The sequence below is a fragment of the Trachemys scripta genome, chromosome 8, assembly GCF_013100865.1.
Source record: "Trachemys scripta elegans isolate TJP31775 chromosome 8, CAS_Tse_1.0, whole genome shotgun sequence".
In the NCBI taxonomy this organism is placed as follows: domain Eukaryota; kingdom Metazoa; phylum Chordata; order Testudines; family Emydidae; genus Trachemys; species Trachemys scripta.
This window is the reverse complement of record NC_048305.1, coordinates 29108855-29126791: the sequence shown is the minus strand read 5'-3', so window position 1 is coordinate 29126791 and position 17937 is coordinate 29108855. Positions and strand designations below refer to the sequence as shown.

At 39.6% G+C, this 17937-nt stretch overlaps 1 protein-coding gene across 2 annotated transcripts in view; it reads left to right on the top strand.

The window, feature by feature from the left end:
* SLIT3 (slit guidance ligand 3) overlaps positions 1–17937 on the top strand; it is a 780962-nt gene that overhangs the window by 603236 nt on the left and 159789 nt on the right. For both annotated transcript variants that reach the window (XM_034778698.1, XM_034778699.1), the window contains 3 exons: positions 1125–1268; positions 4278–4421; positions 16647–16810. In XM_034778698.1, coding sequence (XP_034634589.1) covers positions 1125–1268; positions 4278–4421; positions 16647–16810 — 452 coding nt within the window. The remainder of the gene's footprint in view (positions 1–1124; positions 1269–4277; positions 4422–16646; positions 16811–17937) is intronic.

The following is a 17937-nucleotide window of genomic DNA, read 5'->3' as shown; positions in this document are numbered from 1 at the left end:
TGTACTGCTGCCATGTGTTCCATTAACTTTTATCCTAATCAAACTGTCCATTCTTCAGAAAAGCATGGCCCAGGCACAAGTCCAATGCCTTCTTGTTTGCTTGTTTTCCCCCATTTAGGCACATATTCTGAATCCCTTACTCGTGTTGAATAGCAATGGGACCACTTCTGCAATAAGGTGCTTCTCAATATGAGTATCGGTGTCAGAGTCTGGCCATTAGACAGTATGCTTTTTGGAGAATGGAAATGTGTTTTATGCATGGCCCTATACTTCAGAGCCTTATTACAAAGAATAGTGCTTACTATTATGAGGAGTAACTCTGAAGTCAATAGGATTATTCAGAGTAGCATGCACTGAGCCTCGTAGTAAATGTTTGCAGGGTTGAGCCCTAAGGTTCTGAACAACGTAAGGCATGATTTTCATAAATAAGAGTAGCCTATTTTAATAAATCTCAACAGCATTTTATCAAATGGAAGTTCTCAATCCATTTGGCTTTTTCACAAATACAGCACATTCAGCCCAGGTTTCATTTCAGGTTTAAACCATTTTGTAGTTTAATTACGTTGTACATTTACATTCATCATTCCCTTTGCATCTGACTTTATGTTTCTCCACTTCATTATTGCTTACACATTTAAAGCCAGTGTAGTGTTTGGTGCTGTACAATAGACACAAGCAAAGATGGTCCATATCTCGGGGTTATGTGCTCTGCTCCCTGTAGTTACATAAGGCTTGCAGGAAAACCCGTACAGCAAAACCACTTAAGCAGGTGTTTAACTATATGCACAAGTAGTGTGCCAGAATGCTCTGCACCTTGCAGGATCGAGCCCATTAAGAGCCTGATTCAGACCAGGTGTAACAAGGCGCAGTTCCTTTGACTTTGGTCTCACGTGCTTACCTCAGTTCTGTCTCCTATCCTGGTATGATTGTGTTTGTGATAAATGTTGTGAAAGGGGAGCTGTTTGTATGTTATGATTTCAAACTGCTTTTTGCCCTCCGTTACAGATTGAAAACCTGGCTGGATAATTTCTGCAAAGCACATAGTCTTCAGTAAGCCTCTCTTTCCCTTGTGCTGACGAATGTTTGGTAATCTATTTCCTATTACCTTTGCTTTCCCCCACCAGAAACCTGAATAACAATAAGATCAAGGAGATCCGAGAAGGTGCCTTTGATGGGGCAACAGGAGTGCAGGAACTGATGCTGACGGGAAATCAGCTGGAATCGGTGCAAGGGCGAATGTTTAGAGGCCTCACAGGACTCAAGACAATGTAAGTGTGAAACTGCTGAAAAGTATGGCTGCTTGTTTGGGAGAGCTTGGTTACAGCCTTACCTAATTACACCACAGTTATTAGACAGTACATTCTTTGGGGCAGGGAATGAGTCTTACTGTGTTCACAAAGCACGGTGTATTTTTATGGTGCTCTGCGAGTGATAAGGTATCTGCTGTTTCTTTATAAACTGATTTTCAAGGATTAGTAAATTGACAGTGAAGCTGTCTTTGGCCAAAGCTGAGTAGATTTAATCATTTAGCTGTTTTAGTTAGTTAGAATTAATTCAGATCCTTTCTAAAATTCGACTTTTAAAATTCACTTTGGTCTAATTCACTGTGGCATTATCTGTGATTATGTCAGAGATAATGGTGACTGTATAACGCAATATGGTCTCATGGTGAACACACTGTACTAGATTCCCGATATTAAGGTTTAAATTGCCAGCTCCGCCACAGACTTCCCATGTGACCTTTTGCAAGCCACTCTGTTTTTTAAGTTTCCAATCTCTCATAAGTGTTAAGGATAAATTCTTTAATGCATGTGAGGTTCCTACAGTGATGGGGTCACATAAGTGCCTAGACGTATAGACAAACAGCAGACACTGGAAAATGGATCATAGTTTGCTTCTGCTCCATACACTAGAGATAAAGCTTCCAGTAAAATCAGAAAGAATGATGGCATGTGATTGACCACTTGACAGGTATCCTGTTTCCACAATCTCTCTGTTCTAGGAGGACATAACATCTGAGCAATGTGACTTCCCCCTGCAATTGGCTCCAAAATGCCAAGTGGAATTTTAAAAAAGCTCAGTTTAGTCACAGCAACAAGTGTTTCTTACTTTGCAAAGTATCATAGTGTCAAACCCTTCAGTCCTACACAAGCAAAACAACCCTGACTTGGAGGTTTGCCTGAGTGAGGACCTCACAACGTGGCCCGTAGAGACAAAAACTGGAGAACTTTTCCTTCACTGTTTCTTCAACTTTTGCTTTTCTTTGGCTTAGTCCATCTGGTGTGTGTGTTTTACTGAGAAACTTTTAAATACTGTTTGTGGATACTAAATTAACTTTTTGTGCTATGAAAGCAGCCCATGGCAGGGCTCCCAAACAAAATAAGTATTTTTTTCATAGAAAGATATTTAGCATTTTAGCTATGCTGCTGACCTGACCTGCATTTGCCCCAAGCTGCTAAAGCCGTCTAAATATACACAGCATGAAATGAAAATCTGTAAGGATAAGTTTTCCTTCAGAAAGGGCACCCAGTATATGGTATAGAATCCAGAGTTGGCTTCAGAGACATATATTTGGATCTATAAACCTGCATTCTTTGAGCATAAAAACTATAGCCTTAAACCAAGAGGCCATGTTGGACAGAGGCATGCATTGATTTTGAAAATCCTGTGTGCTTCTATAAATGTATTAAATAGTTATAGAGATGGACAGGCATTTAAAAACCTTCCTAGCTATGTGAAGTTACCCTCTAAAACTTATAGAATCCAAAAAAACACGTCATTCTGACATATGACTTCAATATAACATATTTCCAGAATTGACCTAATCTAACCAGGGCCTTAGACACCCCCTTCTCTTAGAATAGCATGTTCCTTTTAGAGTTTATGGCATAGATGGAACCATCGCATGAAGGGACAAGTTCCCCCCAACTTTTTGGTGTCCTGTTAATATCTCTTGTCATGTGCTTTTTGGTCTCCCCATTTTTTAACATGCTCTATTTAACCACTGCTTATGGCACTAAGACCCATCTATTTATATTATAGGTGACTGAGGTGATACAGTAACTGGATTTGGAAGTATATCCACTTAAAACTTAGTGTCAAGTCATGGCCTTGCACACCAAATGTCTGATTAGAATGTAAATATCTATACTTGTCTTGCAAAATCTAATCTCTCTCAGGCAAGGGTAAAGTACCTCCTATCAATGTAGTATCCAACTGCCTAGCTGGCTGGTATCAGTGTGGGATGTGACAACAGGGAGGGTATATTGAACTCAATGCAGACTGCCTGGATTTCAAAGCAGAGAATTATTTCCCCTTTAGTTTACATGCTTAGATTATTGGAGTGGGAGCACATGTTCGCATGTATTTTGGGACTTTCTGCTGGTATTCTTTAGATACTGAATAATATTTAATCTGAAGATGAATAGTGACATTAATGTACCACTACATTATTTCATATGAAATGTGACACATGCTTCATGAATAGCTCTAAAGCCTTTGTGGCTATGAAGCAAAATTAGATATTATAGTATTTCAATTCAATTAGGCTTTACCATCAAATTCATTGTTACCATAACAACTCACAGCAATGTATGTTCATCTGGTACAAGCATTGAGTAAAGAGGCATTTTGGGGGGGTCATAACTTTTTTTTTTCCCTCTGGCTGCTATAGGAAAGTTAATGATGATAATAAGATTTCAGTGCTTGTTTTGGTTTGGAAACCCTTTCCTATACCAGACATAAGCTTCCACTATTGTTGTCTCCTTTCATACTGTTTAAATACAATTTTTAAAAAACTATTTAGGATAGTCATTTTGTTACAGCAATGTAAGTATTGTTATGCTCAGAGTGTAGCCAGAGTCCATATCAGGTGGCTTCAGAAATCCATTTTAGATTACTCCCATACTCAGTAAATTATTAGACTTTTAAAGCTGACTGCATGTCTGATGCTAGCGAAGGTTTTTGGTCCCACTGTAATTTCAGCTGCAGAGTGTTCACCACTCTTTAATGCCATGTGTGAGCAAGTATAATAATGGAGTTTGAGATTCATAATGGTACACATTTGAGGTGAGAAGGACCCTTTGTTAGCTATTTGTACTCTTGATAGTCAAAACAGAACAGGGTCTGATGCTCGTTTAGCGTCAGTCACCGTCCTGTATTACAACAGATGGATGTTAGAAATGGCATTCGTGGACCCCGCCTTTAGATTAGGCCACCACCACCACCTTCACTACAGTCTCAAGGAGTATTCTAATTCCATGTCTGAATCTTTGCAGGATGCTGAGGAGCAACTTGATCAGCTGTGTGAACAATGACACCTTCACAGGACTAAGCTCAGTAAGGTTGCTCTCTCTGTACGACAACCGCATCACCACCATCACTCCTGGAGCTTTCAATACACTTGTCTCTTTGTCCACGATGTAAGTAATCCTTTTAATTTTTTTTATGGTGCCCCTGTCCAGGACTGCCTGGGCCGAGGCGGGAGGGAGGGGTCCATTACAGCCTGGCACTCAGGTTTGGCCCGGCCACTGTGGACTCAAATCAGCACAAGGACCCCACGTGCCAGATTGCAACACCAGAAGGGGGGAGCTGGGCCTAGCTCCATGGGACAGGGGCCACCAGTATGGGGTGAGAGTGGAGTGGGCTCATTTTTCCTACTACCCCACTGTTGGAGCCTTAGGTACGGGGGGTGAGAGGCCTTCAGTTTCAGATTTTGGCCCTGACCCCGAACACCTCTGTGTGGCCCTGCTGTTGTCCCATACTTTAAGAGAATTTGTTAGTTGTGAAATCAAAGTGTTTGAGTGTTCAGATGGGGAGAACCATCTTCTTTTTCTTTTTTAATTCACTGAAATTGAAGGTTTGGAGAATTTAGAACTTCTGCGACTGCTTTAGAGTTTCCATGCTCAGTTTCGGTTTGGACAGACAGAGAGCAGATAAAAGGGTTGTGGGTTTTTTTCTTTCAATTTAATCAAAAAACCTAAATGTCAAAAAAGTTGTTCTATAAAATGAATAACTAAACCTAAAAGGAAGGGGAGCTCAGTTCCCATTGGAATTTGCAAATCCCAGCCTAAACATTTGCAAAGAATTGTCAAGGTTTTTCTATAATATTTCTGACTTTTCTTATATATTTTCTGGGTTCCTTTCTTAGTGTATCTATTTTCATACAAGTAGTCATTGTTAAATAGAGATAGAGTCTGGTCTGTGCTTCCAGCTGTGAATGGGAAACTGGCGTAACTGTTAATGGAAGTTGTCTACTTAATCCCATCCACTCTGCATTGAAAATGCACCCTAACTATCCAAACAAAACAAACTCTTTGTTATTATAGCTTTTTTTTTTTTTTTTTGGCTCGAAAGTAACCTCTGTGGTGTTTACTTGTTTTAAATAAGGAGTATGTGTTTGGTTTTTTTGGGGGTGAAGGAGTGTAGCAGAGCAGAAGTCTTGCAATGTTTTGTTGCTCCTTCCTTTATTTTTATCAATTTTGTTAATAGCCTTTCCCCAACCAGCCAGTTCATGCTGTGGCATCTCACCCTTTGGTAGGAGGGAGAGAGAGGTAAACAACCCTCCTAAAAGTCACCCTGCAGATTGAAGGACAAGGGCACTAACTATAGTGGAATTCATTTTCCCTGGTCACCATCTGCATTGCTCATTCTTCTATATTGGTCAAACCATACATTCCAAAATGTAGTACTCCACATGTGCTTTTCTGTGCTGCCAGCATTCCCAGCCTTGTCTGCCTTTTCCCCTGCTTCTTGCAGTTGCCTCCATGCTCCATGCATCCCCTATGCATGGAGCGACGATCTTGAACTAGTCCCCAAGAATCATGCCCTGTCTGCTTTTAAGTCTCTCTCAAAAACTCACCTCTGCTATGCTGTCTACAGTGAATCTATTCAATTTTTAACAGTTTCCTCTGTTTCCCTTTTCCTACTCTCTGTGTGCTTATCTGCTATTACAAGTGACCTCAGAACAGGGAACCATCCCTCATTTACTTACTCTTGAATGTCAGGAAAGGAACTAGCTCATCATATGCTCTAAAATAAAAGGTATGTCAACACAGCAGCTGGAAGAGTGTTTCCCAACACAGTAGACAGACAGGCTGTCTCTAGCAGAGCTAACGTGCTAATAGCAGAGTAGCCGTAGTGGTGCCTCCTGTCCAACCCGCTGGCTATATACTCAGGTGGCTAGCCCAAGCTGCCACCTTGCCACGGTGGCCACACTCCTATTTTCAAGCACAATTTCAAGTGCTATGTAGACATAAACAAATAATGCTGATGTTTCCCTTTGTTTACACAGTTCACTGGGTTATTGGTTGCACAAACAAGGCTGGGAGTAATTTGTGATTGTGTCATATTTAATGGCAGGAAAGAATTTTTCACCTTTGTGGGTATTTTTCAGCTGCACATAAAGATTTTCACAGCCTCTGGCAGTGTGTTAAAGCTGATGATAATTGACTGAGCTGCTTTGGCACAAAAATGCCTTTTAGTAGTCACTTTGACCGTGGAAGACGGACATTGTGTTCCTATCCATGTTTGAATTAGGAAGTTCACTCAGACAGATTTTCATGTAGGACTTGATCCAATGCCCCATTCGAGTCAATGGCAGGACCCCCATTTACTTCACTGGACTTTGGATTTGGCATCACATCATTCAGATACATGCCGTGTCTACACTTACGGCAGCGAGTAGAGTATAGCTATACACTACATGTATAGCTACATGCTGCAGTGAAGGCAGGCTGCATCCACTCTTGTCACTGTGGTGTGTAGCTACCCGCATCAGTAAAAGGCTCTGGTGGGGGAAGGCAGCGGGGAGCTACTGGGCACAGCGGGGAAAGGCTCTGGTGCGGGGAGGCTGCAGTACACTGCACTGGCTAAAAATAGCAGTGTAGACATGGTAGGCACTGCCTGGCCATTGGTGTAGGGTATTTACCATAGGGTTCAAGTGTGCAAGGCACTCTGCTGTCCTCATCTAAACCGTACCTTACCATCTACACTGCTATTTATCCCTATGCCAGCAGAGTGTGCAGAGTCTGTACTTTACAGGCGCCATAAGTGTAGTCGCACCTTTACATGAAAAATGAGGAACTGTTGTTTTCCCAACCTGTGTTTCATAACAGCATTCCATTATAGCTGGCTGTGCCTGCGTCCTGATGCTACTAGAGATTAAATATTACTTTCATGATTTAGAGAGTTCAGGTCACTGACTGTCCTATTCACCCTAAATTGTGAGGGTTAATTAGTGTGTAAGTTTCACTTTTTTGCCATTTATTAATACAAAACTATGAACCCATTTTATATTCATTTTTATAATAACCACTTATAAGCTAACGTTTCTTTCCATTTTTTATTTGGGAAACTATATTTTGCCTCATTCACCAGATTAAAAGCAGCATTGTTACTTTTTGCTTACAGTCATTATCCTTAATATTATCAGAAAGTATGCAGTTCTAAAAATAGCACTCAAAGGAATGGTTTCCAGCAGAGGGAGCACATACATTTATTTTTTGTGTTATTGCAAAAGCTTAGCTGTTTTTATGATTTCTTACTACCAGTGGGATAAGTTAAATAAATAGATATTTAGGTTCCCACTTTTCAGGTATGCATGCAGTTTTGCAGGCCCAGTCCTAATGCATATATTTTAATACCTAGGCAAGCATGTTTATCCACAGTGGGATTTGCATGAATTAAACATGCCAAGAGGGCACACTTACACAATATTAAAATATCAGCCTAGATTTTAGAGTGTGTTTCCAAGATGATTATAACAGTGTCAAGACAGGCTGCAATTTGGAACTTTTCCTTTTAAATATTTCAGTTTCCATAGCTCTTCGCAAATTTTAATAAAGACACTCCTGGTTGACTGGCTGCTTCCTTATTTCAAGGGCTCTGTCCACCCCGCTATAAAAATATTCTTGTATCTTTGACTGAAACCTTTTAATAAGCCACCTTTGCTAAAAGCCTGATTGCCCTGTTTCAATGTGAGTGGCTATATTACTATCATTAGGTATAGAAAATCTGATTATTTAATTTTATAGCATTTCAACTGTCAAACATTACTATTTGTGATCTGAAAATGCCCACTTTAATAGCCTCAGTCAAACTCCATCCTAACACTGTTGCAATTTATTGTCCCTTCCAGGCTTTCAAATTGCTTATCATCAGAAATAATTTTGCATAGTGAAGCTTTTGTTCCATGTGATACTTAGATTCATTGACCTAATGGTCCTGCCAAGTGGCATCATCATGTTTCCTTGGAAACAGATTGAGCTGTTTTGGTACCAAAATATATCTGTATCTAGTTTTCTAATATATACCGTATCTCAAAAGGGATTAGTGAAAGGATCAGTATATTTGGAAAAATATTAAGTTTAATTAAAGAGTGCTTTTTATTGCACCATTACATATGAATAATCCATGCTTCCTCAGACAGTAACATTAAGAAAAGATTTGGTCATTGTTCCCACCATTGACTATGCAATAACATTATCAATTTTCCTCCATAAATAAAAGTTACACTTGAATATTTTAATTACAAAATTTGGACTGGAACCAGATTATTGGACTTTGCCAGTCGTCTCGGTGTTTGGATCCAGGGTTTTGGAACAGATCCATCTCAGACTTACAATAAATGGGAAAACCTGAAGCCAGGGGTTACATTTAACTTCATGCAATCACATAACATCACATATTCAGTTTCCAGCCCTCTGAATATGGTGCCAAGTTAATCTATAACAATGTTTATTTTTAAAAATAAAATTAATTAAATGAAATCATCAAGAGTTGCTTAGATTACTGTGATGTGTGAATGTATGTTCTCCATACCAGAAACTATATGAAGGGTGAAATTCACCCCTGAGCAGAGAGACTGCTCAAGGCAGTTGCATCACTTGAGACCTGTATGTGGCAGTGAAGTGCCAAGAGGCCATGTACTCTCTGTAAATCGAAGTTAATTTCACCCTGAGAAAACTTAACTGTGTAACGCTAGGTCAGGCAATGCCAGAGTTGGGTTGCCTTATGCTTTCCCCAACTATGTAATTCCTAAAATGCCCAAGAGGGGAACTTCCTCCTGTGCACCTTATTCTTGATCCTGCAAGCTCATCTGCATGGGTGGACCTCCACACTCATGTGGAGCTTCTTTAACTTCAGTGCGCTCCAGAGGGGACCAAAGGGTCCCTGAGCTTGGATCACCTTGCAGAAATTGAAGCATGTCCTCAGCCCGAGTTCCCTTTCAGCACACTTTGTTCAGCCCCACCATATCCTGCCTAATGTGTAGGGAAAACTTAAAACCCTTCCTCAACCCATTACTTTTCTCGAGACACTAGTTTACCCACAGAAGCTGACAAATCATAGAATGATAGAAATGTAGAGATGGAGAAGGAACCTCGAAGTCATGAAGTCCAGCCCCCTCCTCTGTGGCAGGACCAAGTAAACCTAGACCAGCCCTGAGAGGGGTTTGTCCAACTTGTTTTTTAAACGCATCCAATGATGGGGACTCCACAACCTCCCTTGGAAGCCTGTTCCAGAGCTTAACCACCCTTATAGTTAGAAAGTTTTTCCTAATATCTAACCTAAATCTTCCTTGCTGCAGATTAAGCCCATTACTTCTTGTCCTATCTTCAGTGGAAAAGGAGAACAATTAATCACTGTCCTCTTTATTACAGCTCTTAACATATTGGAAGACCGTTATCAGGTTGCTTCTCAGTTTTCTTTTCTCAAGACTAAACTTGCCCAGTATTTTCAGCCTTTCCTGATAGGTCAGGTTTTCTAAACCTTTTATCATTTTTGTTCTCTCCTCTGGATTCTTTCCAGTGTGTCCACATCCTTCTTAAATTGTGGTGTCCAGAGCTGGATAAATGACTCCAGCTGGGGCCTCACCAGTGCCGAGTAAAGCAGGACAGTTACCTCCTGTGTCTTACATACAACACTCCTGTTAATACACCTGAGAATCGTATTCGCTTTCTCTGCAGCTACGTCCCATTGATGACTCATATTCAGTTTGTGGTCCTCTATAACCCCAGATCCTTTTCAGAAGTACTACCACCTAGCCAGTTATTCCCTATTTTGTAGTTGTGCATTTGATTTTTTCTTCCTAAGTGAAATACTTTGCACTTGTCTTTAATGGATTTTATCTTCTTGAATTCAGACAAATTCTCCAATTTGTAAGGTCATTTTGAATTTTAAACCTGTCCTCTAAGGTGCTTGCTACCCCTCCCAATTTGGTGCCATCTGCAAATTTTATAAGCATATTCTTTATTCCATTATCCAAGTCATTAATGAAAATATTGAATAGTACCAAACCCAGGATTGAGCCCTGCAGAACCCCACTAGTATACCCTCACAATTTGACAGCAAATCAAGATAACCTCTCTTTGAGAATGATCTTTCAACCAGTTGTGCATGCACCTTGTAGTAATTTCATCTAAGCCACATTTCCCTAGTTTACTTATGAGAGTATAAAGCAGATGTGGTGATCTTCAGCTCTAGGGGCCTCCTAATTCATAAATAAAAGGTCAAAACAGAGAAAACATAAAATGTAGAAGCTTACACAACCTCCCCCCATGCAAATATACTTTGAACATACAACATCTGATTCTTTTTAAAAAGACACTTCTCCTCCTGAAGGGCTTATTGTCATGCTGTTTTTCAACTTTCTACCATAGCCATTCCAGGTTTAAAAAAAAGTCAAGAATCTTTCTATGATAGGAGTAGGCATTTAGTCTCCATGTGGATAAAATTGGCTAACACATTTTTGCTCCAGCTTCTACATTTTAAATAATATAATATAATATAATATAATATAATATAATATAATATAATATAATATAATATAATATAAAAACCTGTCCTTTTGGTGGAGACCAAGTATGAAACATTTCATCTTCAAAGGGGCAAAATTCAGCTGAAAACAGGGCGCTAGCACAGATACTATTATGCAATCTTAACTGTTGCAATCCCTGCCCTTCTGTCATAATTAACTGGATTGTATTGTAATAATAATTATACTGTCATTGTGCTTACAGTGTATCAGATGTGCCATATAGTCATGCCCAATATGTTCTGGCAATACCAGCACATGAAAAATATTGTGTTAAGGACTCACTCTGAGTCCTTGTCACTGAATTGGTCTTAAAGTTATGCTTTTTAAAATCTGTTTGGCTGCAAGACAGTGTCCCCAAAAAACAGGAAACCCTACTGTGGAAAACCACCAAGAGACGAGTTTAAGATGTTGAGAAATGTGTATAAGATACTGAAGGCTAAATAGTCCTATATCAGAACAGTCCACACTAGGGGTATTATCCTTCTGGTAAGCTCTTTTTATTTTACTGTTCATCCAACTTTGATTGTTAAACAGTTATTCTGAAGTCATGAACCTCATTTTTTGTTTGATTTAGCTTTATTCCTCTCCATTTCTTTAAGGAGCACCCTTAAGAATGATGGCTGTTTTTCTCATGATACAGAATAAACAACCACTGAGCCCAACACTGTGGCATTTAATTTCAGAAAGGGGAACTATGCAAAAATGAGGCGGTTAGTTAAACAGAAATTAAAAGGTACAGTGACTACAGTGAAATCCCTGCAAGCTGAATGGACAATTTTCAAAGACACCGTAATAGAGGCCCAACTTAAATGTATACCCCGAATTAAAAAACAAAGTAAAAGAACTAAAAGAGAGCCACTGTGGCTTAACAACCATGTAAAAGAAACAGTGAGAGATAAAAAGGCATCTTTAAAAAAGTGGAAGTCAAATCCTAGTGAGGTAAATAGAAAGGAGCATAAACACTGCCAAATTAAGTGTAAAAATTTAATAAGGAAAGCCAAAAAGCAGTTTGAAGAACAGCTAGCCAAAAACTCAAAAGGTAATAACAAAATGTTTTTTAAATACATCAGAAGCAGGAACCCTGCTGAACAACCAGTGGGGCCCCTGGACAATCGAGATACAAAAGGAGCACTTAAAGACGATAAAGTCATTGCGAAGAAACTAAATGAATTCTTTGCTTCAGTCTTCACAGCTGAGCATGTTAGGGAGACTCCCAAACCTGAGACGTCCTTTGTAGGTGACAAATCTGAGGAATTGTCACAGATTGAAGTGTCATTAGAGGAGGTTTTGGAATTAATTGATAAACTTAACAGTAACAAGTCACCGGGACCAGATGGCATTCACCCAAGAGTTCTGAAAGAACTCAAATGTGAAATTGCGGAACTATTAACTATGGTTTGTAACCTGTCCTTTAAATCAGCTTCTGTACCCAATGACTGGAAGATAGCTAATGTAACGCCAATATTTAAAAAGGGCTCTAGAGGTGTTCCCGGCAATTACAGACCAGTAAGTCTAACGTCAGTACCAGGCAAATTAGTTGAAACAATAGTATAGAATAAAATTGTCGCACACATATAAGAACATAAATTGTTGGGCAAAAGTCTACATGGTTTCTGTAAAGGGAAATCATGTCTTACTAATCTATTAGAGTTCCTTGAAGGGGTCAACAAACATGTGGACAAGGGGGATCCAGTGGACATAATGTACTTAAATTTCCAGAAAGCCTTTGACATGGGATAAGAGGGAAGATACTTTCATGGATTGAGAGCTGGTTAAAAGACAGGAAACAAAGGGTAGGAATAAATGGTAAATTTTCAGAATGGAGAGGGGTAACTAGTGTTCCCCAAGGGTCAGTCCTAGGACCAATCCTATTCAATTTATTCATAAATGATCTGGAGAAAGGGGTAAACAATGAGGTGGCAAAGTTTGCAGATGATACTAAACTGCTCAAGATAGTTAAGACCAAAGCAGACTGTGAAGAACTTCAAAAAGATCTCACAAAAGTAAGTGATTGGGCAACAAAATGACAAATGAAATTTAATGTGGATAAATGTAAAGTAATGCACATTGGAAAAAATAACCCCAACTATATACATACAATATGATGGCTAATTTAGCTACAACTAATCAGGAAAGAGATCTTGGAGTCATCTTGGATAGTTCTCTGAAGACGTCCACGCAGTGTGCAGCGACAGTCAAAAAAGCAAACAGGATGTTAGGAATCATTAAAAAAAGGATAGAGAATAAGACGGAGAATATCTTACTGGCCTTATATAAATCAATGGTACGCCCACATCTTGAATACTGCGTACAGATGTGGTCTCCTCATCTCAAAAAAGATATACTGTCATTAGAAAAGGTTCAGAAAAGGGCAACTAAAATGATTAGGGGTTTGGAACAGGTCCCATGTGAGGAGAGATTAAAGAGGCTAGGACTTTTCAGCTTGGAAAAGAGGAGACTAAGGGGGGATATGATAGAGGTATATAAAATCATGAGTGGTGTGGAGAAAGTGACTAAGGAAAAGTTATTTACTTGTTCACATAATATGAGAACTAGGGGCCACAAAGTGTAATTAATGGGCAGCAGGTTTAAAACAAATAAAAGGGAAGTTCTTCTTCACACAGCGCACAGTCAACCTGTGGAACTGCTTGCCTGTGGAAGTTGTGAAGGCTAGGACTATAAAAGCGTTTAAAAGAGAACTAAATAAATTCATGGAGGTTAAGTCCATTAATGGCTATTAGTCAGGATGGGTAAGGAATGGTGTCCCTAGCCTCTGTTTGTCAGAGGGTGGAGATGGATGGCAGGAGAGAGATCACTTGATCATTGCCTATTAGGTTCACTCCCTGTGGGACACCTGGCATTGGTCACTGTCGGTAGACAGGATACTGGGCTGGATGGACCTTTGGTCTGACCTAGCATGACCATTCTTATGTTCTTATGGATCATAATGGAGGTCTGAGAAACTGAACTGGATGTGAATTAAAAAACAGCTGTTAAATTTCAACAATATACATGAGTAGACTCAATGATCCCTTAAGACCCAGTTCATGCCACCCATACTAGCAGAACCTTACTACACAAATAGTTCTGTTGGAAAGTGCTTGTGTACTAAGATACCACTCCACATTAATAAAAATGACAGATTCAGAGCCTTATAATTGAGTTACAGTATTTTTTCCATGTAGCAAAACTCTATGCTAAAGAGATCTTTGTCGTGGATTCAGTGAGTTAAAGGTGTATATAGTATGAATCCTGAAATGTGAATGTGAATAAAGAGTAAGGTTGCTTTTTTATTTTTTCTCTATTTGACCTTTTATTTCTTGATTAGAAAGGTGTAGAGCCAGAAATCAGTACAGCTTCATGAGTATGACAGTAAAGATGGTCCCGTTTGTGAGAAATGGTGTTTAATAAGTTAGAACCTGGCCCTAGGAGAGGTCAGAAAACCTGGGTTCTCTTCCCTAATCATCTGCTGAATCACTGGGACCCAGGGTTATTCCAATAACCGTTCTTTGACGTAGTTTATTCATCAGTAAAGTGGAGACAGTAATCACCTTCATAAGAGGGTTTGGATTAAACTCGTATTTATGAAGCTCTTGGAGATGCCAAGAATAAAGATGCTGTAGATGTGTGAAATATTCTTTAAGTTCAATTTAACCTTTTCTTCAAGAAACTCATTCTATACACACATAATCTGCTCCAAATTGTGGAGTGTTTTGTTCTTTGGATTTATGTGTGAACATGACTCAAGTCTCTTACGGGCAATATAGCAAATGGTCTGTGAAGCACTGGCCGCCCTGGCTTTGGAGGTTTAAACATTTGGCTCATGGAAACATTGTTTGTGCCAAAGTAAGTCCATTTTGAAAATGTACAGGACATCCTGTCTGTGGTCCTATTATGGATGAAAGAAAATGGAAAACAATTTAGTATGAAAATAACTAGAAATACATTGATGCTTTCAGTGCCTGTTTTCACCTGAGAAAAGATGTTTGCTTATGACTTTTTGACTCTGAAAGCTGCTCCTTTCCTCTTCATTTTGAGTCCTCTTTATTGACAATGAAGTGGTTAGTGGAGTCATAGTGGAGACAAAGAAAGTTGGGGGTTTTTGGTAGTTGAACCACATTGTGCTGAGTTCCCTTCTGCCTTTTTTACTCTAACTATAAATTTCAATAGTCTGTGCTAGGCCGACTTGTAATTACACACCCATTGCTCTGGGTTATTGCTAGCATTGGGGTGTTTTTTTACTAAAAATATTAGCCAATTTTCTAAGAGTGGCTGTAAACCATATTGTGGGTATGTGGTGTTGGCCCAAAACTATATAGTCTAGGAAGTGGTATGATTATTCATTTTCCTCACAGATCACTCAGATGTTTTATATAAGATTCCATAGCAATCTGAAGGACCATTGACTGGATGAAACCTTGATATAGCTTTATTTGACTGGGACATCAGATTTTTAAGAGCATGTAGGATATCAAACGCCTCCAAGGTCTCCATGTCACTGTTTCCAGCTAAATCCACACACTTGCTGCATGGACAAGAGATGCTGCATTCACTGGGCCTTAAAATTCCTGCTGTCTTGCTGGAGATCTCCTGCCCAACAGAGGAATTGCACTGATTTTTTTCTCTGGCAGAGAATGTATTCACTCACAAATTATCGTGTTTCACAGGGGGCCCTGAGGATTCCCTAGCTTTCATTTTGGGCCCCTCATTTGACATTTTGGGGGATAGTGGTAAGCCCATGTTCATTCTCCTTCCTTGGGAATGTCTTTCAAAATCTTGAAGCCACTGCTGCTTTTCATACATCAGATGGAACATCACCCTCTTCTCTTAGTCTGCTGTTGAGTTAAAACAACACAAACACAAACTGCAGACATTTCGACTTATTAGCTGTAGACTCAGGTAGCATTTATCTTCTTTCAAGACTCTCTCAGTTCTTTTTCCGATTATCCTAGAACTAGGCTGATGAATATGTTATGTATAACACCAACTTACATGTAGCAGCTTTCATCCAAAGGATCCAGAAATCTTTAAGAAATATTTTAAGAACTAACAACTACAGTTCTGTCTACAGTGACTTCAGCAATGGTATTAGAGAGTCAGATGTGTTTTAAAAGATAGCTGTTACCCACAGTTCGTCAGGAATCTTGCTTGGCAGCATGATTGTTGATATTTGGAGTACATAGGGATTTCTTTTTCTAAAAACTGTTAGCCCAAACTGTGATATACACTTACCCCTCTTAGGCAGTCCATCCAATGGTCTCTTATCATGAATTGTTACAATGCTAGCATAGCCGCATGCTGTGCTACAACAGTTGGACTGCATTTGAAAGATATTTCAGAAGCAGTTACAAGATAGGGTGTGTATCTCACAATAGCTGTGAGGCAGGTAAGTATGGTACTATCACAGCCTTTTCTAGATGGGTAAACTCACTCACATCAAGGGCTTATCTATACACAAAGGCTGTGGTAAAGTGGTACATACCTTTTTTCTCCAGTGTGGCCACAGTTATGCCAGTATAAATGTGCTTATACCAATATAGTTTATTTCCTTAAGAGAAAGGGAATAAGTTATATCAATGTAATACCGATATAACTGCATCCTCACTAGGAATTGTATCAGTATAAAACACACATCCCTTACAGACAGTTATACTGGTACAAAATTTCTGTGTAGAACAAGCCTAAATGAATTGGCCAGGCTCTCACTGAAAATAAGGGGCAGAGCCTTAAGTGGAATCCTTGAGCTCTGAATATATGGGCTTTCGCTAGTCACTTAATGTCTGTAGTAGCTGACCATGTTCAATGTGTTTTTGTTTTGATTCCCTTTCAGTAATTTGCTGTCTAATCCCTTTAATTGTAATTGCCACCTGGCATGGCTGGGGAAATGGCTGAGAAAAAGGAGAATTGTCAGTGGAAATCCACGTTGCCAGAAACCCTCTTTCTTAAAGGAGATTCCGATTCAAGATGTGGCCATACAGGACTTCACCTGTGATGGTAAGAAAACTTGATGAGACTTGGTATTTCACTACCAGACTGGTATCTCTGCTGTTTTTTCTACCTAATCAGCACCACGATATCATGATGAAAAGAGCTGAATTAAATTTACAGTAGAACCTCTGAGTTATGAACAACCTCGGGAATGGAGGTTGTTCATAACTCTGAACCGTTCGTAACTCTGAACAAAACATTTTGATGGTTCTTTCAAAAGTTTACAACTGAACATTGACTTAATACAGCTTTGAAACTTTACTATGCAGAAGAAAAATGCTGCTTCCCTTTATTTTTTTAGTAGTTTATATTTAACACAGTACTGTACTGTATTTACTTCTTTTTAACGTCTCTGCTGCTGCCTGATTGCATACTTTTGGTTCCAAATGAGGTGTGGGGTTGACTGGTCAGTTCATAACTCTGGTGTTCATAACTCTGAGGTTCTACTGTAGTCATGAGGGAGAGAACTGTCTCTAATCAAATGTCATTGTTCTATATCATCTGGGAATTGTTTTTTTATTGGCAATGGCACCTTAGTAGATTCCCATGTTCTGGGCCCCCTCCCTCCAAGCCTAGATAGAAGTATGAGTTCTTCCTTGTGCAATCAGCTGAGACTGGTTTCTCTGGATTCTTTCAGGATACACCTTTTTTTCACCCTTGAATCCAAATGCATTCAGCTCCTTGCCAGGGAGTTTGACGAACAAAGCAATCTTCCTTGAGAATAATGCCAGTGCAGTTACTGACTTTTCCTCCCATTCCCTTAGCCCCATTCTCACTGTCCTCAGAGGTTTTCTTGGAGAACCGACTAGATCTTGGGGCTATGAAGTCTTAGCAGAAATATAATGGGAATATAGGAATATTAGAGATTTAGAAATCAATCAGAAAGATTCAGTGAAGTGTAATGAATGGCTGTGGCCATTTAGGAGTAAACTCTGACCCGTCCTCCTCTGCTACGGAGGGCCCCAGGTGTTGGTGCTGCTGTTATTGTTTGTATCATTGTAACTGCTAGGAGCCTTGGGCTAGGTCTACACTACCCGCCTGAATCGGCAGGTAGAAATCGATCTCTCGGGGATCGAATTATCGCGTCTCGTTAGGACGCGACAATCGATTCCCGAATCAACCCTTTTACTCCA